We start from the raw sequence: 27,064 nt of genomic DNA, 5'->3' as shown, positions 1-27,064 counted from the left end.
CCTTGAAGACACAGTGCTGAACGTGCCCCCCTCACCCTCTCTCTCCCCTCACCCTGGATATGACTTCCTCTCTCTCTCTCTCTCTCTCTCTCTCTCTCTCTCTCTCTCTCTCTTTCTTTACTGTTGATTCACTTAGAGCTGGCTTCAGAAACGAGCTGTGTACGAATGAATGGATGGATAGATGTCTCTTGATGCTAACTAAAACTATTTCATCCCATACTTTACATCCATAAGCTGTGTGGAAATTTGTGGAATGTGGGACAGACATCATCATATTACGGCTTTTCCCTCCAAATCTGAAATTCACTGGAATTGTTTTTCATTCCAGCTGCTCGTGCAGCTGCACAACCCCCCTCCAATGATTTCCAATGACGTTACGTTCACTGTCATACAGAAATTGATAGGAGAACATGTAAAAAGGGAAAATTCTACATTTGTTTGTACTTTTGACTGTCATTATGCAAATGTTTGATATAAATATTTATGGGAGTGTTTATTTACATTTGCTACATATAAGCGTGGATTTAAATCCTTCAACTTTTAAACTTCAAGTTTACTCACATCTTTTATCACCACACCCAACCGCGTACCACGTTGCTCTTGCACGTGAATGGACGTGAAGCTTTGGATGTTTGAGAAGCTAGAAGGCTTTGTAAAAGTATTACATACATATGTATCAACTATACGATTAGATAAATCTACATAATTGCCAAATGCTTACCAGAAATGTAGTGCTGTCCAAGTTCAAGTGCTGCAACCCTGCTGTAAACGGACTTTTTTGGCGCTGCAGTTTTTAAACTGTAAATACATTTGCTTGTAGCCAATGAAAGTTGGGTTCTCGCGAACAAGTGGCACGGCAGCAGGTGAAATGTGAGCAGCTGGCTCACTTTTTTTTTCAACAGTCAATCCCAGCTGTTATTTTTGGGGCGGTGGGGGGAGCTGTAATTCCACTCCTGTCCTACTGGCGGCAGCAGCGCGCCTTGGCGCTCTGCGAAAGTTGACGTTTGGAGTGACGGGGCAACACACAGTAAACACAAAACTGACGCTTCATCAAGAGCAAGCTAGCCAACGGGACTCAGAGCTGAAAGGTCAGCATATGTTTTTGTTTTCAAAGAGTTAGTAGCAGTCAGCTGTTTTTTCGGAGATGTTTGTGGTGATTTTAAAGGCGCAACGAACCCGGAATTGACTCGAAAGGCTCGAACCAGTATGCGGCTTGTTACTAAGAAAGCCGAGGTGGAGAGAAACTGCTCTGTAGGTGTGGCAGTAGCTTCTTTTCACAAAATAAACGTTAATTCGGTTGGCAGAACAACAGTGGAGGGTTTATAACTTCAGTGGCAAGATGTGTCGTTGATCCACGAAGACGTAAATCATTATTTAACCACGGAGTCCATAAAATTGTGATTGCTTAGTTCAAAACAAAAGCCCGTCTGTTCCGAGCTATCGAAATTTGTCAGCACAGCACGTCTCGGTCATATTCCTCCAGTGTGCTGTATTAAGTGCACAGCATAGCCCACACTGCAGACAATTTTTTGTTAGATCCTTTTTGTCTTCTGGGAGCTTGTCAGACACTTCTGTCCTATATGAAGGTTCTATAACAGCAAAATGAATGAAAAGAGGTGTCCATGATTAAACTTTCCCATGCACCTCATTTGCCACTGTTACAGAGTTTTGTTTTTGTATTGCATCTAGTTTAAAACTAGAGTTTAAACAAGGGTGTACAAACTATTGTAGATACTGTGTAATACTGCCAAAAACTGATTTCCAATGTTTCTGTGTATTTTTTATGTGTAATATCTTTACGTATGTTGGTAAATAGCTTCGGGTTTACAAAGGGGTTATATATAGAATTAAAAAATTATCTGTTTTTCAAGTATCTTTATAAGTCTGTGTTATTGTACTTACATTATAACCAATCCGGTCCTTTATCCCCACTTAAAATAATTTTACAGAACTATTGTAATATTTGCTGCCATGTCTGCTGTCCTCTTGGCCAACTTACTCTTACAAAAGACATTTTTTATGTTAATGAGATTTTTGTAACTGCATAAATAAAGGTTATATAAAAGTCACTGTCAAAAACTGATTGCGGCTTCTACCTTGTTACACGAATGTTGTTTGTGGCTCAAGATGACTTTATGTCATCCACAAGGGATACATTTGACATATGTTTCACATATTATAGCCCAACAAGTTACTTATAGCAGTTGAAATACGAGCAATCAGTTTTTGGCAAATACCGGAAATCAGTTTTTGGCAGGCAATCACTTTTTGGCACAACACCGGCCCCTCAGGATTTCCCGTGTCAAGTACTCGAAGTGACTTTCATTTTTATTTTTCACACCTGCTTTCGACCACTTTTATCAAATGTGTCGAGAGTTAGAAAACTCAGATCTCAAACTGACTTCAAGAAATTGGTCCAAGCATTAAAATAGTCATGCTAAGCAAGCAGGTCATCAGCAGCTCACCAGAATTTTGCCATCAGTTTGGTCCATGTATTCTGAGCTGGTAGAGCGCTATAAAGATGAAGCAAAGCAGTGTTACAGCTGAACAGGATGGAATGAAGACAGTCAGTGTACACTGGGTCCATTGAGCCCTCTTTTTTTTAAGGCAACACACAAATCCCACCTTTCAGACGAGGTGCATTACTTCATATTTATCTTTTAACCTATGGGGACATAGTTCTTTAACAAGAAGTACTGACTGGCTGCCATATTGGAATTATCAGAGACTTGAAACGAATTAATGAGCCACAATAATATTTATCCCACAGTCTCCATTGAACTATAGACTGTATATGATAGCTGGATGTACCCACCATATGGATAGTGAGGTCAGGGTGTATTGGTGTGAAGCTTTGAACAGAGTGATGTTACCCATCCTGGTTTTAAAACCAGGGCCGAGCACCATACTGGTCAGTCTTGTTAGGCCTTGCCTAAAGAAAACCCTGCTTTATCATTGTGTTTCACTTTTGTTGGGATAAAAATTTACAACACAAACAGTGTGTTTTATTAGATAAAACTTGTGACTGTCAGCTGAAGCCATAAGCTCATAAGGAAAGTGTTTACACAGGTGATAGATAAGGGGAGCTGAGGGGTTGTTTTCCCATAGGCTTCTGTAAAATCTGCCTTCTTTATGTAATCAGAGGAGTTTCCCCTGTGGTCTGTGTCTGCAGCCCTGTCCTATAATCAGTGCTGAATGAAAAATACGTTATTTAGTTTGACATTGGCTTTCTTTCTTCTCCAGGCACGTCTAGTGATGTGTTTGTCCCATGTGGTATAGTGGAAGACTCTAGCTGAACCCCCTCCCTGTCCTCGAAGACCTTCACCAACACCTTCCTCCTCTTTCTTGTTTTGGCCGCTCCTGTGATGCCTCCATCATGCTGTGCCTCTCTGTCACAGTACACTCATCATCATCTGGTTGTCTTTCTTCTCACCTTCTTTAGGTAATTTGGAGTCACCCCGCCCTATAGAACTTCCTGTAAGCCTTGAGTAGGAATGCAAATGTCATCCTGTGCCGGTGTCTAGATAACATTGTGCTACGTGAGATATCCACAGACTAACAGAAAACTGACAAGAGCTGCACAAACTTGAAAACTTGAAACTGTATCTGGAATGATGGAATTTACACACATTTTTTGCAGCAGTTTTAATCCCAGCAAGTCCAATCTAGCCATATAGTTAATGCAGTGTGAATGCATGTGAGCTGTGAGGTCAAGTTAAAGATCTATGAGAGATTAAATCAGCTCAGATTTATCTGTCTTGTTTTATTATCATACTCTGAAACACATTAGAGTGTAGGAAAAAATAAATGTATCCATTTTCTTGTTTGTTTTTTAACAATTTTTGATCAAATCATATGCATGGAAATGCACATCCCTATTCACTGTGGAGGTTTATTAGTTGTTCGCTGTAACCCTATTTTTGCTACTAACGTTTAGTTTTAGTTTTCTTTTATTTAACAAATCTAGCAAAGAAATTAATGTCGTTTTAAATAGACAGTGTGTATCATATAATAGGCTTTGCTTTATTTTGGTTCAAGTAAAAGTCATATAGAGCAATTGCTGTTGCCATGGCATCGGACATTTGTGCATGAAATCTTTATTACAAGCATAAATTTGGCTTAAGCATTCAGTTGTTTTGGAAGTGGATTTTGTTTGGGGTTTTTTTTTTTCATTTTCATTTTTAAGTATGTAATTTCAGTGTTTCTTGCACAGCTGAAATGACATTACTTTGGAATTTTACCTTTTTATTTACAAGTAGAGAGCTGTTGTACCCAAGAGCCCTCAAAAATCCGTGTTCAAAACAAAAAGCATGTTCAAAACTCATAAATGTAACCTTTAATTGATCCATCATATTAAATAAGAATGAAATAACTGCGCTGCACTTTCAGTAAATGTTTGTCCACATATGTTTTGTCATTCCTTTCTGAGTAAAACTGCTTTCTGTCTTTCCAGCTACGTGTTGCTGCATGCGTCCAGGAAGACATTCAGCAATGTGAAAGTGAGCATCTCAGCTCAGTGGACGCCTTTCATTCTTAATGACAGCTCACCTGACTTCTCGCCTGGCGAGGTAATGAGCATACAGCACAGAACAATGTGTCTCCCACATATACAACGCTGAAATTAAAATAAGTCAGAAATATTTTTGGCTGGCCACAATTCCAAAGTAAAGCCTTTGTTTTTTTTTACTTTTTTTTGTGTGTTATTGTTTTTCAATGTGCACACTTAGCTTCTCTGCAGTTTAACTTAATCCCTGATGCACAAAAGCAAAACTTTTACAGTCACGTCCTTGGTCTAAGAGCCTGTATGAACTCTGCACAATCACGTTTTCTCTGACTGTCCCAGACCTGGCAGGATAATCGTCTGTTTGAGGATGAAAAGCAGGCCACTCTGTTTCTGGGGATTCTGGACTCCATCTTCCTCTTCTCATATGCAGTGGTGAGTACATGATTTTCATTGTTTATTAGGATGCGTCTGCCACACAAATTGGTAAAACTGTGAGCAGAAGATAATTTTGTGTATCGACCCCGTGCCAAGTTGGGCCTGCATTTACTCAGGAATGGAAATCATTTGAACCATCTGGTGACCTGTGTGGATTATGATAAGAGTAAAACAAAGGCCAGCACATCTCTGTAACACTAAGTATCAGATTTGTTCTTGGAACTCACTGAGAAAGTACATTATGCCTGTAATTTGAACAAAATCAGATCAGACTTTTATTTATTTATTTATTTTCTCCATTTTTTTGTTCGTGTCCACACAGGGTCTGTATCTGAGTGGTATGATTGGAGACAGAGTGAACCTCCGCTATGTGCTCTGCTTCGGCCTGTGTGGCTCTGCTGCAGTGGTTAGTACATAGTACAGAATTATATGATTGATTATTAGGGTGGTGGTTTTTGCATTAATCATTGCTGGTATCTGTATAAAATCCACACAAAAAGTAAAGTTTCTGACAACTATAACACCAAACACTCAAGAAAGCTGTGCATGTTTCTGCAGGAGTTTGTGTTTGGCACTTTGACTGAATGGCTCCACATCTACAACATCTACCTGTACAGCAGCCTGTGGGTGCTGAACGGCCTGCTGCAGTCGGCCGTCTGGCCCTGCGTGGTGGCCGTCATGGGCAACTGGTTCGGGAAGGCGGGGTGCGTGTCATTTCTGTGAATGTCATTATCTTTGCCTTAACGGCTGCCAGATGAGTTTGGATCACAGACACAGCATCTGTCCAACCCAGAAATATTAGTCAGGCTCATATTTGCCAAGTCGACCTTCATCATACACACCCAAATGGAAATACAGATGCTCACACTCGCCATCAATAGCCTCTATTCACTGGTGCCACAGTGAGAACATAGGCCTATTTAGACCCAGTTTTGCTCTGCAGCAGGGCATATTCTGCTCATATTAAAAACGGCGAGTGACAGAGTAAAAAATACTTAAAGCTGTTCTATAAATAAACTTAATGCCATTTATCTCTTTTTCAGTCGTGGTTTTGTGTTTGGCCTGTGGAGTGCATGCGCCTCTGTAGGCAACATCCTGGGTGCTTTCCTTGCTTCCAGTGTTCTCAAATATGGATATGAGGTGAAGCACACATAGACAAACATGTTTTATTGTTGCCGCCCCCCCCCGCCCCACTTAACATTGCCAACAACTAAGCACTGAAATAATGTGCTGACTGTTGCTGTGTGCAGTACGCCTTCCTGGTGACCTCTGTTGTGCAGTTTGCGGGAGGGGTGGTCGTGTTCTTCGGCCTGCTTACCTCCCCAAAGGAAGTTGGTAAGGACTTCAGGAAGCAAGTTAGATGTTAAAAATGTAAAAAATTTGCAGGGTGTTTGCTTGTTTTTTTGTTTTTGCATGCTTTAAATATATTAAGGTGACTCAAAGTACTTCCCAGAATGTTGCATATGTGTTCATATTCTCCATAATGCTTAAAAATTTATAACCCTCATTTCTTCTTAATACATTGGTGCATATACTATGTGATCAGGTTTCAGCTTGTTTTGAAATACCATCAACTTTGTATCTTTACTTTTTATAACTTCTTTCCATGAGAGGTGTGAACTCGTCTCTACCTCAAGTTGAAACAGTTTGAATAAGCTAAACTTTTGATTAAACTTATGGTCTCCTTTAATGTGTGTGTGTGTGTGTCAGGTCTGAGCTTGGAGTCAGAAACTGGACTCAGCCCCATTGAGACAGACACAGACAGCCACAAGCCTCTGATGAGCGACGAGGAGGATGAGGTGGAGGTGGAGAAGTACAGCAGGCGAGGCCAGTCTGTCGAGCAGCCTGTAGAGCCTCCAGCTGAGTCTCCACAGGCCATCGGCTTCTTAAAGGCTTTCTGTCTTCCTGGGGTGTTGCCTGTGAGTGTGAAGAAGACGAACTATATAAAACTATATAACAATGTTTTTATAGTGTGATGACTTTGTCTCGCTTGCACTGCAGTATTCCCTGGCTTATGCATGTCTGAAGCTGGTCAACTACTCCTTCTTCTTCTGGCTTCCCTTCTACTTGAGCAACAACTACAAGTGGAAGGAAGCCCAGGCCGACCGCCTGTCTGTGTGGTATGATGTCGGAGGAATCATCGGTAAGCAGCTGCTTGAAAAAGAAAAAAGTTCTGTTATAAAACTGAGGTTTGACTTTCTATTTTGAAAGAAACAGTCAGTCATCCCTGTGACTAAACACTCAGGCTTCTCTGAACACTCTTTCCAGAAATGTTTTTCCCGACTTTTGGCTGTGCAACCATAGTCCTGATATGGTCATCTCAGATCCCTCCCGCTCTTTACACTTTGTTTGCGAGGGGCAACCAATCAGGGCAAAGTTTGCTTAAAGGAAGTATGTAAGGAGAGGAACTAAAACAGCTTGTTTCAGAGAACTGATGAGCTGGGGACCAGTGTGAGATTGTTTGGAGCTGGGATCAAAGCAAAGCTGCTCTTATAGAGTCCAAGAATAAAACCATTGGAGCTGGTAATGAGCAGTAAAGGTCCCGTTTAAAATCACTTATCACTCATCATTTTGTATGATGCTTAATAATAGAATGTTATTATCACAACTTATAGTAGTGCAGTGGTTCTCTAACGGTGGGGCATGCAGCCTCTGGAGGTGGGGGCACCATCAGATAAGCATAACTTGATTTGGATCCTTCATCCATCTATTTTCTTCCACTTGTCTAATTCAGTGTAGGGGGCGGGGCTAGAGGCCATCCCAGCTGTCATAAGTTGAGAGGCAGAGTACGCCCTCGACAGGTGTGCGGCACGGCTGATTTTGATCCTTGCTGTACTTAATGGTGGTTTAAACAAAATAATGTGTGGTGTGAATATTTATTTATTTTTGGCAGGGTCCTAAAGTGGAGCTGTAATGTATGCAGCCCCACGTGTAATGTATTCATTGGTAAATAACTTTGCAGTTTGTCAGTTCCTAATTTGCCTTGATCATGCTATTTTTTGTATCAGGAGGAACATTTCAGGGTCTGATCTCTGACTTTATGGGGAAGAGAGCGCCGGTGCTGGTCGTCAGTCTGATGCTGGCAATCGGAGCCCTGGTGGGATACAGCCGTAAGTACATGCACGTCATCTAACAACAGCTCACGATCTGATATCTTCTTCTTCATAATAATAAAACAAAAAAAACTGCATTTCATGAGTCAAGGCGTCAAACTCACAATAACACTGTAAGGTTTAAAATTCACACGATTAATTTTGCGTTTAAAATCCACTCTCTCAGGATCACCTAATGACCAGGTGATAAACGGTGTGCTGCTAGCTATTACCGGACTCTTCATTGGTGGGCCGTCCAACATAATCAGTTCGGCCATATCTGCTGACCTTGGCAGGCAGGATGCTCTGAGGGGCAGTAAGGAGGCCTTGGCTACTGTCACTGGTATAGTGGATGGAACTGGAAGTATAGGAGCTGCTGCAGGACAGGTAAAGATGAAAAAAAAATCAAATTGGAGAATTAAACAGAATGAATTTGGCAGCATGAGAGCATGTTTGCTTCCACTGATGCCTTTTTGTGACACAGCTATGACATTGACTGTATACACACGAGTGATCAGACTGACCTTTAATTTGACCATTTTCTCCCTCGTCTTCTAGTACTTGGTGTCTCTGATAGAGAGCAAGCTGGGCTGGATGAGCGTGTTCTACTTCTTCATTGTCATGGTAAGATAATTCTTATCCTTAAAAGGACAAAATGTGTTAAATAAGACTTTAACTTTGAATTAATCAGAAAGGTGTTTACCGAGGTCGTAAATCAAGTGAGATGTAAGCTGGATTTCTTATAAACTCCCCCTGCTGACCGTCACGAAGCATGACACCTGGTTACACTTTTCAGTCCAAGACATTCCATCCATCTTTTATATACAGTTTGCGCTTGTTGCTTAAGGCTTCTTCTCTTCGTGTTACAGACTGCGGGCAGCATTGTGTTCATCACTCCCTTGCTTGTTAGAGAGCTGCGGGCCATGTGGACAGAGAGGCGAGCGCGGCAACGGCAGCTGTAAGAAATCTTAACCACCATCAGTTTTTACTGTAATCAGGTCTGGTGTGATTTTGTGGTTGTTGAAAGATGATGCTACTTACAGTGCATGTAAGATTTGGAGTTTGAGCTGAAGTCCTTGCCTTAAGAAGAAAAAAACCACAACAGGTTGCACTGTTCTGTATATTCAGGGCTTTGTAAAACATCCCAGAATGTACTAATGTGTATATTTTAAGGTTTTAAATGGATGTGAATGTTGATGTATTTGAATCAGTGTTGCCAAATATAGAAACTAGAGCTTCTTACCGTAAAGATCAGACTCTTTGAGAAAGCTTAATGCCCAAGGAATGTGAACAGTGATTGTAAAGTAGAACTCTGTAATCAGTTCTTGTAGATATGTATCATATTTTAGTCATTTTAAATATTGCACTATGTTCTTCTCACAGTAATCAGGCACAAGCCTTAAAATATTTTAATAAATCACTTTTAGAGGTCTGGGAAAGCTCCAGATCACTGCCATTTTATCTCACCTGTGTACAGTTTTTTGTAATTGTGTTTTAATGTTGTACTGTAAAGTCTTTTCATGGCAGGGGGCTGGTTCTCTTCATTCTGTGTACATGTGATTTTCATTTTTCCCTTTTCCATTTACTGTTTGCTCGAATGTTGACATCTTAAGTTTTAGTGTCTTAACTTGCACACACGGGCAGAAATGTTCTTAAACTCTGTGTTAACAGCATAGCATGCCTTATTTCTGTAAAACACACTACCATGGTGGAAAGGTTTGCCTGTGTGCATCAGGAGCCCTGCATATGTTTTAACTGATTTTTAACTGTAAATCCATGTAGGTTATGTCCAGATTTAGGTTTTAACAGCCAGTGTAGGTAAATATGTTTAATTTAGATGCAGTGGTATCTGCAAGGTGGGCAATTTGTTCTGGTTAAGATGGTTAATTTAGCTGCACATTTGCATGTAGCTATATAGGATTGTGTAAAGCACATTTAGGAATAGCTATTGCAATTTTTTTTATCATGCTAAGAAATTTTCTTTGTCTCTTGAAAATAAAAAAAATCATATGAGATTCCATATAATTTTTAACAAATGTAACTGTTTTTTGTTTTAAATAAATGCAATTTTTATTTCATGGTTTGCTGTCTGTGCAGTGTTGTATCAAATCCACCAGGGGGTGCTCTGAATGCAAACTTAAACCTTCACTCCCTTTTCTTTCCTGTTGAAGCAGAAACAAGTGTTGTGCTGGTAATTTCAGTTTATATCCATATAATTCATAAACATTTAACTGACTGAAGCACATTAAAACACCAACAGCCTTCATTCAACTCAACAATTAATCTCTTTTAATTACACTTCTTACATGTTGCAAAGATACATATACCAGTATTAAATTACAGTTTAAAAAAAATTATTATAAATCGTATGGAAATATTGTCATACATTCATGCATATACAAAGTATGCACTACCTTTTAATATAGCTGCGACAGGTGAGTTAGGAAAGCAGTGGTTGCTTGAGCAGAGTGAGACACTAGAGATTCATTCTATTTCTGTCCAAATTTTTCTTAGATTTTATTTTATTTTTATTTTTCCTCTTAGTGGATTTGAGGAGCAAAGCTACAAAATGCTGCTTAACCGTTAGAAGCCACGTTCAACAACATGGCAGATCTGCTTGGACACATCTACTCCATGTCTGTTTCTCTTTAAGAATTTTTTTTTTCCTTATTTTTGAAGATTACCATAAAAAAAGTAGTTCCTTTGTCAAAAATGTTTAAAGTAGTGCAATGATATGGTTTCAAAGAAAAACAATTAGTTAGTTACAGCAAAACAAAACTAAACCAAAACAACAAGAAAGAATGGGGAATTTAAAATGATGTCCCTCTGAAAACAAATGACAAAGACTGAAAATAAGTTACTACAAACACGCTGAGAAAACAGATGCACATTCAAACTTACACAGAGATAAAGTAAAAGATTTTAAAAATAAAGAAGAAGCAATTTCTGCTTTTATGAAATGTGTGAAAAACAGTTGTGCAAAATCATGGAAGTCAAACCCAACATGATTATAAACAACTACTTTCATGGTGAGGCAGCTGAGTCATGAAAGAGAGACAGACACACTCTGGAGGGGGGGCACTTACAGACCACTCATCATCTGGATGCAGAAATCCTTTGATCCAGATAGGATCTGAGACCTTTTTCCTCTTGTTCTGGTTAAATCTGACCCTTGTTGTTTTCCTCATGTGTATTTTGGGAATGGTGTCAAAGCAAAGTAAAGGGAACAACAACAAAAGCTAACCCCACACCGCCCCTCGGCGAGTTTCCTCTGCACGGCCCTATGACACACTGACTCTTTCACCTGATGAGAAACCCGACACGAAGCAACAGGTTTTTACCACAACAGAATAACAACTTCCCCCTCGTTGAGTCTGTCTCTCTTTCATGCCTGTAGACACAAACAACCTGAGCTACACTGATTGATTTTTTTTGTCTTTTTCTGATTTTCTTATATTTGTGTTATTGAATTTTATGATGAGGTAGTTACAACAGATAAACCCAGGCTATGGCTTTTTACCCTTATACAAATTAGAATCACTGTAGCTAGGGCAAGCCGCATGCTATTTGAGTCACAAAACATGCAGTAACGGATCACAACAGAAAAACTCTTTTTGTTTTTAAAGTGTTGGAGACTTTCTGTAACCCACAACTGATCGCTCAAACAGTGTGCAACTTAATCCTTTGGTTGGACTGCATCAGCTGCCGCAACTTTTAAAACGAATGAAAAAACAAAATAAAAGGGGAGAAAAAACATTGACACACTCACACATACATATATGTATCTTCTATATACAAGCCTTATACAACTGCACAGCAACAGAAAATGTGACACTTTTTTATATATTAAAAAAAAAAGTTAAACGGTAGAACCAGAAGATTTGGTTCCTCTGAGCTGCACCACAGTGATAAAAACACTACATTCGCATTTACAATATCACACGAAGAGTGGGAACATGCTACATTAATAAAAGCTTAAGCCAACCATTAAGATATGTTTATAGTCTGTTGCCAAAAAGATGCTAATAATATAAAGCAAAAAAAGGGGGAAATAGTTTGTACTTTTTTTTTTTTGCTGTGTTTTGATGGTTTCAGATAGTTTTAAGTGGCAACGGTGGAGTGTTTTATGAGCCATAAGGGCTTGTAGTCTAAGTTGTAATTTAATTACCTCGCTTTTACACTTTATTTTTTTTATCAATCTGAATAATAAATAGTGATATATGAAACATTATTATAATTTAAAACCCTGACGTACAGCCACATTCCCTAAGAAACCTCCACCGCTGACCTTTTGCCCCAAAGGTTGATCCCAGTCACGTCACCACATTTTGACTACGGGCGAGGTTTTGACCCCACGCGCTGTGGGGTTAGACTAAAGGCTAAACTTGTCAAATGAAAATCACTTATGACTTGCAGCAAGAGGGAGGGTGGGGAGAAAAAAAAAAGGTCAAGGGCTGAGGTCAAATACTACTTAAGGCACGTTCAGAAGAACATTAACCTCTTCAAACTAGAGCCTGTTTTCTGTTGGATCCTGCGAGAGTGCATTCAGAATGATTTCACAGTATAGTTAACAAAAAAAGCTAACAGTATGAAGAGTATACAGTATTATTATTATTATTATTTCTAGCTATCCACAAAAACCGATTTCTAGAGTCTAATTTACTTGGGCAATGGTAGCTTCCTTGTGCTGAGTTATAAAGGTATGTGGTGTCAGAAGTTTTTAAGCTCATGCATGTATGAGCTTGTGGACAGTCACTTGCATATTGCTACATATCTACATGTGATGCATATGAGGTGATGTGAGGAGGGATGTCGACCACTTGGTGATCCTCCGCTCATTGTGCTTTTTCTACTGCCGAGAGGAAGCCTTGTTATGCAGGAGCCTCCTCTTCTTTACCTTGAAGAAATCTGCAGAGTGAGAGAACAGAGTGGAAATCAGTTATGAGTGTGACCACAGAGGTTTAACTTTCCTTGTCTTAATCAAGCTAATCCAGCGAACTCACCTGTGATCGCAGCCTGTCTGCGTTTCCCCGTTCGCTGGATCCGGTAGCACCCCCTAGTGGTTACTTCTAGGTACTCGTCCCCAGACCCAGACGAGGCGCTCGACCCAGGCGAACCCTCGCCCGACAAAGACGACGTCCGCCGTCTCTCCTTTGTCTTCTCAGCTCCAGACCTCGCCAGCGGTCGAACCGTGCAGCTGTGGTAAAACGCCGGCACGTCCTGACACCTTAGTGCCTCCCATTGGATGTTGGAGCCCTCTAACGGCACGTCGCTCTGGAAGTCAAAGTTCCAGCGCTTGTTGGCCACCTCCACGCTCATGCAGAACAGTCGCTGGAAGTCCTGCTGCAGCTGCTGGTGATCCACGGGCCCAAAGAGGTTCTTCCGCACCGGCCCCGCCTTCAACTTCCAGGCCTCGATGCCTCCCAGGCGCGAAAGCTCTGGGTCAGATTCCATAGCTGGTTCCGCTATTGATTTAGAGGCCATCGCCATGTCCCTATCAGAGAGCAAACACACATGGATATATTAGTCCAGTGGAGTTCCAAATGAGGTGTGATCTGAGGTTTTACTGGCACAGATTACACACGCACACACTCAAGCTTTTGAACACCTAAACTCCCGCCCTCACCCATATCGGCCTCTTGGGCGCCCACATGTTTTATGTGATCACACACACACACACACATGTGCCCTCACCTGCTGAGTAACTGTTGCAGCAACAGGTACATGAGCTAACGCCAAATAAATCTCCAGCAACCTGCTCTGGTGTTCACAGGCCAAAGGTCGACAGTAATGGTCAGAAGGTCGACAAAAAAATGTTTCCCCTGCATTTGTGATATTTCATTAGAGGCAGACTGATGAATTCTGAGCACAGCCTCCGCTGGTTTCCAACTCCCAGCCAAACCCAGTTAACATTTTACAAACAACTCCAACTAACTTCCCGGGGCTTAAAAAGAACAAACATGGTATTTGGGATAGGCAGTTATTGCCACGCACTTAATGCAGCGTAAAAAGTTGTCTTTCCTCCCTGAAGGCAGACCTAAAGCTAAAATAAATACATAAACACTAAATGATTTTGCCCATGCAAATGTAGGTCAAAACCCTCAGGAAGGGAGCCCAGCGCTGGAAATTGGTTTGTGGTCATGAATTGCCTTTTTTTTCCCCCTGCCTGCATAACTGATTTAGAAACGTTCCGTTAAGACACTGTTTTTCCAGAGGTGAAAACGCACTTTACAAATTCGCCTATTCTGCTCTTGAACATACCAGCACTCTATCGGGCGAAGATAAGCCTGAAAGACAGCAATTAGACCCTGGGTTGGGGGGTGAGGGAGTTGCGCAACTGTCTGACACCTAATACTTTATAATGCTTATACTTTCACACGTACACTTAAATGCATTTACGGCACCTGCACACCCACAGGAACCGTTACAATGTCCCAAACCACAACAATTCAAACACTTTCCTAAGTGAGTGCGTATTACATATTTATAACTTCAATGACCTATTTTAACTCACATTGCCGTACAAAAACATTTAAAAAACGGGCACATAACAGTTTTTGTGTTCAGTAAGAGGACCGCGCTCCCTGAGAGAAAGTTGTTTGCGTCGAAAATGAAGTGGGCGCGGTGTGCTGGTGGTCAGGTTTCTACTATGCTCGGTGTCCCCGAGGGGAAAAAAATCCTCCACTCCTCAAACTAAACATAAATAAATATATATCCCTCCACTTTAAAATGCATTTATTTCCTTTGCAGCACTATAACACTGGCATTAAACTGCGGATAAACGCACAGCGGTGGGTGTTATTTTTTAAGGTTTTGCGGGTTAACAAGGGAGCAGCCAGAGTTCGTGACGCAGTTACATTAAACGAGGATGTGGGTCAATGAGATGCGACACACAAACAGCCTCATGTCTTTTCTAGTCTCTTCGCCCTTGCTACATAAAACAACACACACGCACTATTTTTTCTTACGAAAGCATACAGAACGCTTACATTTAAGCAGTGAGGCGAGCAAACTCTGTTAGCTTCAAAGAAAGATTAAAACAAAGCTAGCGTCTTATTAAGAAAAGGAAAAATAAAAACTAGCCTATATATGTCTATAATGACCACCAGCAATATTAATACTAGTATTATAAACATTATTATTTTTTATCTTACCATAGGCGTCAGTATCTCAGAATAGTCCGGTAAAAGTGTCGCTTTGACTGCTCCAGCTATTTTGTCGCACCGGTTTGAGGAATTAACGGTGTTGCTGTGTGACAGCCCTCGCGGACATAAACACTGTCACGCTGCAAAGTTTCACTCAAACACTACCCACGGGTGGGTCGGTCCTGTCCCCTTATCCGCGACTTGTTTGTTATGGACTGCGAAGAGACAGGGGACGTCCTTACGCGAGAAGTCGGTCACGTGGTCGCCACCAAAACAAGATTGCTGGAGCGCAGCCAGGAGGTTAGTAACGATATAATAGTTTATTAGCGTGATTAAAATATGAAGCACGTTGCACTTCTTTTGGGAACAAAAAAAAATGCACACAAAAAACACCTACACCTATAAACGTGCTACAGGAAATAGATTAATAAAAATGTATCACATTTTAATAAAGACAAACTTCTTACCTCTGATATGTTTGCGAAAATGTGAAATTCCTCGCAGCTCTCTTCCCAAACCTGTTCCCTCTTCGCTCTCCCCGCGCTGTGTTTCGCTTCTCCCTCTCGGCGCTCAGAAGTAGGTCAAATATTTTGGCAGTGGCCGCCATTTCCCCTTTTCCGTCTCTCAAATGTGACACACAGTTCCCGTGTTTGCTTGCATCACGTTTTATTTTGGCGACGTGCCCGTATCCTCGAGTCACGTTGAGCTGCAACGTGACAGGGCTGGACAGACAGACTCATTTGGACTTGCCCTACATTTTTCCAGTTGAATACAAATTTCCAACCAAGTAGGGAATAAAATAAAAATAAATCACCTGAACTTACTTCACAGGATTCAATGCATTTAGTAAAAGAGGAACTTGTTTTTTAACTCAATTGCTACTTCTCCCCTTGACCTCTTGACCAACTTATTATCATAAATACTGAAAAGAACATAATGTACTTAATGCTTTCTGACCCTGAAGAAAATTAATTAGATTTAATCTTGTGCAATTGCAGCTCTGAAAAAACGACGTGACATTGTACTGCATGCCATCACACATGATGTTTTCATTGACAATTTGTCTGCTGACCAAATTAATAAGGTGTTTAATACATTAAATCATATATCTGTTTATGTAAAACGTGCATAACTCTCTGTCTTTTGGGACTTGATACAAAGTTGAGTCAGGGTGCGTGGAGCTTGGATAAACTTTGTCCTTGTGAGTAAAGACCTTTGGTTCAATGAGTAAACCATTAACGAGGAGGACACCAAACAGTAGACCCATTGTTGGGTTGTTTGGTGTTATAATGTATTATAGGAGTAAACATAATACTACGTTGCTGTTGTTGTTGGTACCATTCAATGAATTGTTTCCAGAACAACTGAACATGAGTGCAAAAACAAAGAGATGTTCCGTTGTTTCAATAACACCTTCATACAAACAAAACACATTAATTGCACTCAAAATCAAATTTTACAGTTGAAGAAATCACTGGATGGATCAAAACCATTCATTAGTTTTGGGGAAATAAGAGTGTTTTTACTAATCCACTGGTTGTGGTTTTGATAGGAGATTTAAATAATGGTAAACAGAATCCAGTATATGACAAAAAGTAACACCTACATTTGTATCTAGTCACAAAAACTGATTTTTCACCCTAAATAAACATGAAGAAAAAAGTTGGAGTAAATTGAAATATACAAAGTTAGCCTTTCAGCATAAACATGTTTCTGAGTGTAATAGTTATATTTCTATCCATCCAGCTCTTGTAAAGCATCGGGTTTCTCTTGCCGGGTATGTATCTATTGATCCCAATGATTTCTTTTAGGTGGTGAAGTTCAGATTGTAAAATAATGTCCAAAGATTTAGAGACCGGTGTTATCTTTAGAGATGATTTGCCAACACCGCAGTCACGTTTCAAGATAAAGCGTGTACCAGCCCTGTTAAAAAAATAGTCTGAGACTATGTGCCATATCACAGTTTTATTACATTGTTTCTGCCAGTTTTAAAATCTATTACATTTAACTCCCTTCAGGTTCCTTCCACAGAACGTGCATGTTAGGGTGGTTTTACACGACCTAACAGTCATGTTTTTTTTAAATAGTTCTTTTACTTTAGTTCAATTTATGCTTTTTTCCCAGTGGTTTGATTTCTTTTCACACAGAAAAAAAGCCAAGGGAATTCCAAGTGAACCAAAATGCGCAATTTCAAACCTTGTGAAGATGTTCAGCCTGTTTTGGCCACACGTGTCTGGTGAAGCAACAAAAGTAAATAGAGTAATGACGATGCTGTGTTCTGGAGGACTGGAGAACATGGAAAATTTACATTAATTTCACAGCCAGTTACTAGACCGTAATGACCTTTGCACATCTATGGTACCCTGCCGCATCCCAGAATGCAAAGCAAAAAATGCTATGGAAAGGTGGTAGTTGAGTTGCTTCACATTCACACTACAGATAAACCACGGAGCAGTTCATTTGGAGCCCCCACCCCTTTCTTGCCATACAAGTGTTTTCTTTTTACTTTATACTTGAATACCTCCCACTTGTCTATATATGATGTAATTTTAGTGATGTTCAGGGACCCCTTCAGTGTGGCTCTTGTTCGAGAAATTAGTTACATCCATCAATAGACTTGTAACACGCAGACATCTACAGTCTAAATTCATTTAAATCATCACTGTCGTCACTATTTCCTGCCTGCCTTCCTTTTATTTCTATTTTAGTTTTTAGTGTCAGTGAGCACTGGTGGTATTTTTGCATCCCTTTTGCTTCTTTTATCTTTCTGACACCTATTCTGACACATCATTTGTTCCCTTAACTTAAAAAATATTATTGTTCTTTCCTGTTGTACTCTCCCGTTTCCTATTGCTGCAGTGCCTCTTCACATGGGCAAAAAATTTACTGTTTTATTGCTTATCAGTGACATAATATAGAAGTCATCCAAGGGGCCTGTTAGCCAGCCAACGGCCCTCACTCCCAAAGGTTATTCAAGGATTTGCAAACACATACACAGACTATTTTTAAACTGTTTAGCACAATGAGTTATTCAAGTCTGACACAAGTAATGCTTTCCCTCCTTCAGTAAGAGATGCAGACAGAGGTTTATGAGCTCTTCTGGTCAATAATGCGGTAACGAGTGAATCATTTCCAGTGTGAATGCAACTTTAAAGGGTCCATTAGATTGCTATCATCCTCACGAAGAGTGGCACACACCAAAAGAGAAAAGAAACGACCAATTTGTGTACCTTTTTTTGTTCTATTGCGTAGACATTCAATGGCATATCAGTACAGAAGCTCAGCGATTGCCAGATTATGTACAGGAAGATGCTGTAACAGCTTGAAAAGATGACACTTTCCATGGAAAACAGAAACAAACCTCCATGTTTTCTTCCGGGGTCTACTTTCTCCACTCGTGTACTGATACACAGGTTTTGTTTCTGTGGTGAGACCTGTCATTCAGCAGAATACTGCATCCCATCTGATGCGCTCACAGTGAAGATATGAATCGTGCTGTGGTGATGTCACAGATAGCTCGCGACACAATCAGTGTGGCGACCACAAAACCTCCTTAAGGCCTCGATTATACTCTGTGGCGGACAGAGAGAGCTGGAGACCCGACAGGCAAGCAGTCATTCCTGTTATACTCCTTTGAAGTCTGAAGCCTGGGGTGCATGTGCAATTGGTTTACTTCGTATACTTTACTTCAATTTACTTCATTCAGACCCTGCTCCAACCCAGAAAGTATCATCCTGGCCTTAGCCTGCCTTGTGCTTGTACCAGCCCAGCACCATCATCCAGTGCTGCAGTGTCAAGAAGTGAAGGTCTTTAAATGGCGACTTGACCCTGCCTTGAAAAGCATTCACAGCAATCACATTGACTCCTATGCTAAACTGCCTGACTTTAAGGCAAAAATATTGTACCATTGAAGAAAAGGCCCTCCATTTCCTGTTAATTTTACCCTGAGTGTCTGGTTTACACATATGTAATTCTTCCATTTGTACTAGAAATAACTGTTATCCAGAGTGTAAAGTTAGGTGGAGAGATAGATCTACAAGTTAAAACAATACATTTCATAGTAACTGCCTTTCTTTCATGCTCCATAGAGCATCCAGAAAGTGTCAGGTTACAGTTACGTTTCACGTTTCTGGAGAAGGTTGGCACTGAAAAATATCCGTCGCATGAATACTTACATGAGGGGACCGAGTGTCCCCTCAGCCAAGCATCTTTGTCACATTAATGGAAAGATACAGTGTTTCTTTTTTTAATGATTCATTGTTTTAGGTCTCGTTTATTTTAACACTAGTCAGTCAGGGTTGTGGCCCACTTCCCTAATGCCCTACTAATCTGTGTGTGAGGTGGCCTTTTTATACACTGTAATATTTGAGGACTCAGCAGCAGACAATAAGTCCTCAGCAGCATGATCCCTCACTGTTTTGTCAGCTCTGTGACCTGTATTTACAGTCAGCTTATTGTTCCACATTTAATTCCTAATCCTCTTCTTGTTGTCTACAGTCCTGTGTGTGTGTGTTTTGGTGCGCCCGCCCCCTTTTCCCATTCTTAATCCTGTGCTTTATTTTGCAGTTGCATATGCAGTCATTAAGCCCATTGTAACGGCTCCACGGTCAGTGCCCATTGAATATATTAGCACTCTTAGTAAAACAACAGTCATCATAGTACAATGTGACTTGGTCAGAAGACTGGAAACTGTCATGGTGAGCCTTGTGATTGCAAAAAAGAGAAGAATACAGACTTTTTTTTTATTATAATGTTACTGATTCAGTGCACAAACAAAGGAAACAACAGAGAGTCCACTAGGAACCCTATAATACACCTCCTTCACATTTATCTGATAATATTGACAATTAATACTGACTTTCACTAAACCACAGAATCACATTAAATTACCAATTAAATACTGTTGGTCACATTATTCCCCGTGCTGACATATAGCATATGTAGGAAGGTGTTACAATACACACTGAGGTTAGGCTCATGTTCCTTTGTGCCTTCATTATTTTAAGTACTGCTTTAACTACCAAATATTGTGCCATGCAGAACTTAAAATGCAGTTTGGTTTCATTCCGGATGAGATTGAGGTTTCAGAAAGGTGCGTGTCTAGAGATAATTTTCCAGCGTTGAAGCTTTGGTGCTGAAGATGCTCTGAGGAAAACACCAAAAGAATGTACGGCACGTACCGTACGCCAGTCTCGTTTGAGCAGGAAGCGTCTGTATTGAAGGGGGATGCTTTCATAGAGATAAGGAGGACAGAAAAACTGGTGAGAGGAAGTTGTTGGTTCACAGGTGCAGTGCGGGGGTTTCCACATCCTTCTACCCTTCAGCTCCGGAAGCAAGCGCTGAGAAGAGGCTTACCACAGACAGGAGATTGTTTACATCAGTCATTATTTCCTAGCATACCACAACAAAATGCAGGCAAGGAGAAAAAGAGACACTTAATTGCACAAGAAGTAGAGGAATGGCAGCGAATTACGGGAAGTTGGTCTGCATGTTACATCACTGACATAAGGCTTCACAGCTGCCTGCTTACAGCCTTGCATTTGTTTGCATTTATGTCCATAAGCTAGAAGCTAACCTCCAGACAGCTCGTTTGTAGAGTATATGAGGAAACTACCCCCTGTGCAATATGATGGTAATCAAGCATTTATATTAATATTTTTGTTTTTTGGAAACAAAATTTGACTATAATGATTGTAGCATAGACATGTACATATATATCTGTATGTACCCTGTATGTCTGCTCCTACATCATCATGCATATAACAATTAAAAGTCTATGTAACATTAGCATCAACGGTGTCAAAGAGGATTTGGGCCTGCTTGAGAAATAATCAGTGCTTTACTGAATGTTGTTTTGAAAATGGATCTAAATCTAAATTTAATTGTACAGTTCAACAGTACGATGACACAGTCTACAATCATTTGACTTTTAAGCGGTTTTCCTACGGGGCATATACGCTTTTTTGTGTGCTCACAAGTGCATGTGCAAATGTGTACACACAAACATTCATGCAACAGATAAGGATCTACACCAACATACAAGCTGTACAAGCAGCAAAGATACCTGTAGGCCTCAACCGTGCATATGTTACATAAAGTAAAAAAATAATAATAACAAGCCAGCTCCAGTAAGGACGGGCTGGTGAATTACAGGTAATATGGTGGTGGTGAAAAGTTATTGTGTTTAGAGAACAAAGCTACATATTTTGGAAGATCATTGTGGTTACTTTTTAGTGCACATCAAAATTACACACCGACATACAGTGACTGTGAAGCTGTTCAGTGATAAGCTAAAATTTTTGAGAATACTTCTTTACTGTCTTGGTGTGAGGTTCATGAGAAGCTCATTTATCCGTACCAACTGACTACTAACTGAAGTTATTTCCTTGTTAGCTTAGCTTAGCATAAAGACTTCAAAAATAAATATAACAAACTTTGTTTGTTAATTAACATAATAATATTTTTAGGTTAGCTAACTCATTAGAATCTGTTAATTAAAGCACAACCTAAATGATTTCACTAAATGATTTGATTTTGAAACCAGCTTGCTTATTTGCTAAGGACTAGCCTATGACCATAGCTGTCATGATCCTGGGTCCTTTTGACCCAGCGTTTTGTGTTTTTTCTTCGCGATTTTGGTTCTGTTCTTCCTCTGGTTAGTGTTTACTCTGTTCTGCCCGTGTGTTCCTGTATCTAGTCCGCGTTTCTTAGGTTGTGTCCTTTCATGTGCAAGTTCCTGTTTTATTGTGAAGGTCTGCATCTTATGTGAGTGTTTTCAGTTTGCCTCCCTAGTCTCGTCATGGTTATCACTCCCAGCTGTGTCTCCCACCTGTGTGTAATCTCCCTATGTTCTCTGAGTGTATTTAAAGTTGTATTTTCTGTCTTAGTAATTGCTGGTTCGTCTGTGTTGTTTCCCCTCGGTCTCCCTGCGTCTCTCCGTATATATTTCCCCGGACCTCTGCATCTTCGTTTCTGGTTTGTTTTGTTAGTTTTATCCAGTTTAGGTTTTCCTGTTTCACCTTCACCCACGCCATTGCTGTTTGTATTTTCTTTTGTTAAATAAACACTCACCTGCTCCAGAGCTGCTGCCCTTTGGGTCCTTTTCTACATTCCACACGGCTTGCCCCGGCAATCCGTGACAATAGCACAGATAATTGTCCTTTTTGAAATATAGTGTGACCAATTGTTACAAAATAGACTTAATGTTTTATTTGCTTTAAACCAAAATGAGCTACTTAGCCCATACATTTAGCAGGAAAGTGGTCGAGACTGAAAACCATTTTAGACTAATAGTTAATGCAAAAACTTCTTGGATGCGTTTTACGACACAGGAAGTTAAAAAAAAATCCTTTTAAAATGTCCAGTAGCACAGAGAGTAAAAGGGTCCAGTTTACTGGCAAGTGGATGAGGCCGAGCCTACTCGGTGAGATCCACCTGTCAGACCTGCCACGCCTCTAATGCAATTATTCCAGGTGAATGTGAAAAAAAAATCACCTCATTCAGAGTGCTTATGGAGGGGGGGGCGGCTATTCACAGAAACCCAAACTGATTTTCTACCAAGTTTTAAACACTTGTTTTAATGCTGTAAAGTTCAGCAGTTTATCATTGGAGCCTACAAAGGCTTAAGTGACACAAAGTTGTAAAAACTGCAGTTTTTACAACTTTGTTTATGACTGTAATTCCCTTAGTATTCAGCCCTGCTATATTTAGCATCTAAAATTCTTCATTTGCCTGGTTTTCACCTTAACTTGCATGTTTTTGTTCTGCAAACCATAAAATCTGTTCTTAGCAGGACATTAATATTGAATGGTGACACACCTTCAAAGGCAATGGTGGAGTTAAAATCAAATCAGGACATTAGTGCTGTAAAAAAAAAAAAGGGGAAAGAAAAGAAAAGAAAAGAAAAAACTTTGTGAGTGAAAAATATGTGAGGAGTTTCCATGGGAGTTTCCACTTGTGGAGGCCACAGGTGGGGTTGTCACAGAGAGTGGGGGAGTCAGTCATATACTATTTTCATATATGTGCTATGTTGAAAGAGCGAGTCTGAGAGAGTTTGCTTTGGGTCTGGAGAGACCGAGGGTTTGGGGTGGCAGCTAGTTAGAGCTGCTCACTGGGGGGGGGGGGGATACTTGGTCGTCACGGTGAATGGCTCTAAGATGAAATTTGCCCAAAGAGACCCTGACTTTGTTTGTTTTGGGGGCTCCTCGAGGGGCTAGCGTTGGGGGGAAAAGATACAGACAGGAGACTCTAAGATTTATTTTTTCAGACTTGCGGTGTCTCATGCACCATTTCCTGAGTGTGCACTCAGCGTGTTCCCACTTTGCATTTTATCTGTACACTTAAAGTACTACTTGTTCTTTCAAGAACAGCCTGTTCTCTGAGGCGGTGCTTTCTGAAATATTGTTTCTGCAGAGTGTATTTGTGGGCGTGGGGAGAGGGAGGAGGAAGGCTGAAGGGCGGAGCGAGGCTGCTGTAAATCCATCCTTTGTTTTTATCTCTGCCTCTGTGTGTGTGTGTGTGTGTGTGTGTGTGTGTGTGTGTGTGTGTGTGTGTGTGTGTGTGTGTGTGTGTGTGTGTGTGAGGAACTTGTTTTGGTCTTACTGAGGTTAATTCAATGTCAAAACTAGAGCAAAAGTCACTGCAAGGCAATATGAAACATTAAATAAAACCAAAGCAAAATTTGAATCATTGCAAATGCATATAGGCTTAATGTGACTGCATGGTGAATAACTGCATGGAATATACTAAGAAACTTAAGTGAAGCTATATTTTATGTGCCATTCATAAGTCCAGGAGGGCTGTCTGCTTCTCCTCCCTGCAGCTGAGCTAAAATAGGTGCTTCAGCTGTTGTGCTTTTGCCCTTATCTACATCTGGTGAACATCTGGTTTCCATCTGACTGTGCTCGTGTGGAACTGGGTTGGGTTGTGAGCGTGACAATAGTGCAAAAAAGAGAGAGAGAAAGGGAAGAGGAGAGGGTATGGAATATGTTCGTGAGCTTCGATAAAGTGTGCGTGACAGGCTGGCTGAGAGGACGAATGAGTTGGGGGGGTAGGGGGTGAGCTAATGACTTGCCGAAAAGAGAGAAAGATTGTGTGTGCTTGTGTGTGTGTGTGTGTGCGTGCGTGCATGTTAACCTTGCCTGCAACCAATAATCTCAATGCTGCCGTGACAAATTAGGCACAAATCTTTGCTGATGTGATTAATCTCATTGTTTCACAGAAAGTTTTTTTTTATTTTTTTCACCGGAGACGATCACATCAGAAATCTGCATGGAAGAGTGAACTGGCATCTTTATCTCTTCAATGGAAACCTGTTGAGTCCTGTTTTTATGGCTCAGTTTAAAGCGAAGTATTATACCATGACTGGGGGAAAACAGAAGGGGCAAAAAAGTTGTAAAATTAAGTACGAAAAGCACCATCAAACCTATGTGTGAGTCGGATTCTTGCTTTGTGAGCAGATGATATGACGATTAATGTTTAAGATGTCCATCTCTGGGGGAAAAAAGAAAAGGCCTTTGGGTTTTAAGGGGGCAGCAGGAGTCTGTATTAAAAATCCTCGATTTGGGGCCACAGGGTATTCATGGTAAGCAGGCCAGCTGGGTTGCTTAGGAACAACCTCTAAAGCCTGTATGAACCTTTCTGCATATACATTGTATTAGATAGAGTAAATGATAAGATGTGTTGCACCTTTTGTTGATCAATATCTCTTAATATGAGATTTTAAAAAGTGGTTCTAGGCTTGGAAATGTGATTTTTAAAATGATTTTCATCCTTTGTGTCTCTTTATATTGTAATACACTGTTTATCTTGGCGTTTTGTAGTCCAAAGCTGCATCTATACTGCAAGCACTTTGCTCATCGTTCGTGACTTTAAAGCTGACGGATGGCTTCTTGCAAAAGTTGTGTTGGGTACCCTCAAATGTGTTTACTACCAGGTCGTATGTCAATCACTGAAATCCTTCGCCTCACTGTTTGTCACACAAATGTTTGACTTGAAATAATATTTTAATGCTAAAATAATAAAAACTAATATAAAAAAGCATATTTTTATTTTTTAATAAGAATCCAAATCTGTTACTTCCCTGAACAGACAAATGTGGTTTAGGTTTAATGTTATGCCCGATTAATTTCTGAAAAAAGTCCAGTTTTTCAGTTTGTAGTTTTAAACAAGTTTTTAAAGAGCTTTCTGAAGTACTTGTGTTTTCTTGTTTTTATGGTGTAATAAATCTCTTAATCACCACTAGTCCTGGGTTGGAACCTCCTTTTGGTTTCAGAACCTTAATTCTTTGTAGCAAAGGTTCTTTGCTACAGTGCAGGACAGATCCATGCTTTCACATTTAGGTTGACGTCTCCATTTGTGCTGCAACAGATGCTGGGTTTACCATCTTCTGTTGTCCAACTGGTGAGGTTAAGAAAGTTGTAGTCTCAGTTTCTCTTGTCTTCTGCTGCTGTAGCTTGCTTTGAGTTTTTCCTGACAGCACACATGTTCGAGTTAATCTCTCTATCCTAGTCCCTTGAACCAGTCTAACTATTATCTGCTGACCACTGGCACTAACAAGGCATTTTAACACACAAAACAGGCAGTTATTGAATATTTTGATATTTTGTGTTGCTTTTTAGATCTCTTATAAACCCGAGAAATAGTTGTATGGAAAAATCCTAGCAGATCAGCAGTTTCTGAAATAATCAGACCAGATTGTCTGGCACCAACAAGCATTTTACATTCAAAGTCACTTTAATTGCACTTCCTTGAACTTCAGCTGGCCGTCTTAACCATTAAATGCATTAAGTTCCTGCGTTGAAATTTGGTCGACGACATACACTGTGAGCATTTTCACAGGTTTACCTGTAAGTCTACATGTAAATACATACTTAGAGTAATATTGTAAAGGGGAAATGATGGTGCTATTTTTTACCTTTCTGGCAAAGTATTATACAAACCCATTAATAACTTCTCCATTTGCTGCTCTGCTACATTATACTGCACAAACTGCAGATAATATTGCAAACAAACTGAACAAACAGTGTGATGATCTAAACATCCATAAAGCATCTTTTTCTACATAAAGTTCTGACACAGAAAAGTCCGTAAGGCCTCAAACACCCTCCTTGAAATAAACAACCCTCAATGTGTGTTTATGATAAAGAAAGTACTGTATGTGCACAATTCAGGCGCCAACTACAGTGTGTGTATGTGTGTGTGTGAGAATCAGGGGGAATGTGGCTTATGGTGTAAAGTACATCGATTGGGCAACAACATTTGAGATGTGCTGTTAAAAAAAAGTGTAGTTTGACACATTTGGTATCTTTGACAGCTTTAATTCTTGACTTTCATTTAAAGTTTCGTGGGCCTGAGCAATGTTGGATAAACTCACCTAGTTCCAAGAGTAAAGGTAATGACACTATCTAGTCTCTGATTAAAAAAAAGAAGCTCAATGTCTAAGAAAAAGTGCTGGCTGTAGGTGCGCTATCCCTAAACTACATCCATGAGGCCTTAATAGGTCAGATTACAGCCAATATATTGTACATGTATAAGCACACTTCCTGCAACTCATCACGCAATATTATTTTTGGCACGAACACATCATATTCAGGATTGAGTTTCCTCTCAAACCGCTTGTTTGTTCCATTCCTATCCATTGCTTATATTTGGTTCTTAGGACAAGGAGGAGCCAGTCTGTAATGAGCTCCCTTGAGAGACTGCAAAGACATGTCATTTTTTTCATCACTGGTTTTAAGTGTGTGTGTGTGTTGAAGGGGGTTGGGGGGAAAATATGTTTAAGATTCCACAAAACTATGATCTGGAACAGTGAGCCCAGAATGGCCCGCACTGGATATTGGACTGTAGAGGCGAAGGGAGCGTCCAGCTTCTGTGGCGAGGAATAATGT

The 27,064-nt window shown here is 40.3% G+C and overlaps 2 protein-coding genes across 3 annotated transcripts; one reads left to right on the top strand and one right to left on the bottom strand.

Moving 5' to 3' along the window:
- The first annotated feature begins 976 nt into the window (after positions 1 to 976).
- On the top strand, positions 977 to 9,171 carry slc37a3 (solute carrier family 37 member 3). The gene is made up of 14 exons (XM_085387064.1): positions 977 to 1,088; positions 3,244 to 3,442; positions 4,454 to 4,568; positions 4,844 to 4,936; positions 5,262 to 5,345; positions 5,498 to 5,643; positions 5,983 to 6,079; positions 6,190 to 6,274; positions 6,650 to 6,858; positions 6,941 to 7,082; positions 7,948 to 8,049; positions 8,219 to 8,418; positions 8,590 to 8,655; positions 8,901 to 9,171. The coding sequence occupies exons 2-14, from the start codon at positions 3,366 to 3,368 to the stop codon at positions 8,991 to 8,993; spliced, it is 1,509 nt and encodes a 502-aa protein (XP_085243190.1). The 5' UTR covers positions 977 to 1,088; positions 3,244 to 3,365; the 3' UTR covers positions 8,994 to 9,171.
- Positions 9,172 to 10,789: 1,618 nt separating this feature from the next.
- Positions 10,790 to 15,820, bottom strand: cdkn1d (cyclin-dependent kinase inhibitor 1D). 2 transcript variants are annotated; one of them, XM_085387061.1, is made up of 3 exons: positions 15,644 to 15,820; positions 13,035 to 13,525; positions 10,790 to 12,939 (listed from the first exon to the last, which is right to left on the bottom strand). In XM_085387061.1, exons 1-3 carry the CDS (start codon positions 15,781 to 15,783, stop codon positions 12,881 to 12,883), a joined length of 690 nt encoding a protein of 229 aa, XP_085243187.1. In that variant the 5' UTR covers positions 15,784 to 15,820; the 3' UTR covers positions 10,790 to 12,880. The 2 variants fall into 2 exon arrangements, with proteins under 2 accessions (XP_085243187.1, XP_085243188.1); XM_085387062.1 differs by lacking the exon at positions 15,644 to 15,820 and adding an exon at positions 15,186 to 15,422.
- Positions 15,821 to 27,064: the final 11,244 nt, after the last annotated feature.

This window comes from Rhamphochromis longiceps, linkage group LG17 (genome assembly GCF_057381845.1).
Source record: "Rhamphochromis longiceps isolate RC_006_pf linkage group LG17, R_longiceps_female_GT1.1, whole genome shotgun sequence".
NCBI classification, from domain to species: domain Eukaryota; kingdom Metazoa; phylum Chordata; class Actinopteri; order Cichliformes; family Cichlidae; genus Rhamphochromis; species Rhamphochromis longiceps.
Note: the sequence above shows the minus strand (reverse complement) of the source record. Positions and strands in the feature narration are given on the sequence as shown.

Coding starts and splice junctions, on each gene's coding strand:
- cdkn1d (XM_085387061.1), bottom strand. CDS start 15,783: ATGGCGGCCACTGCCAAAATATTTGACCTACTTCTGAGCGCCGAGAGG. Junction 13,526..15,643: donor TTTTCGCAAACATATCAGAG/GTAAGAAGTTTG, acceptor GCTCTCTGATAG/GGACATGGCGATGGCCTCTA. Junction 12,940..13,034: donor CAGACAGGCTGCGATCACAG/GTGAGTTCGCTG, acceptor CTCACTCTGCAG/ATTTCTTCAAGGTAAAGAAG.
- slc37a3 (XM_085387064.1), top strand. CDS start 3,366: ATGCCTCCATCATGCTGTGCCTCTCTGTCACAGTACACTCATCATCAT. Junction 3,443..4,453: donor TTTCTTCTCACCTTCTTTAG/GTAATTTGGAGT, acceptor CTGTCTTTCCAG/CTACGTGTTGCTGCATGCGT. Junction 7,083..7,947: donor TGATGTCGGAGGAATCATCG/GTAAGCAGCTGC, acceptor TTTTTGTATCAG/GAGGAACATTTCAGGGTCTG.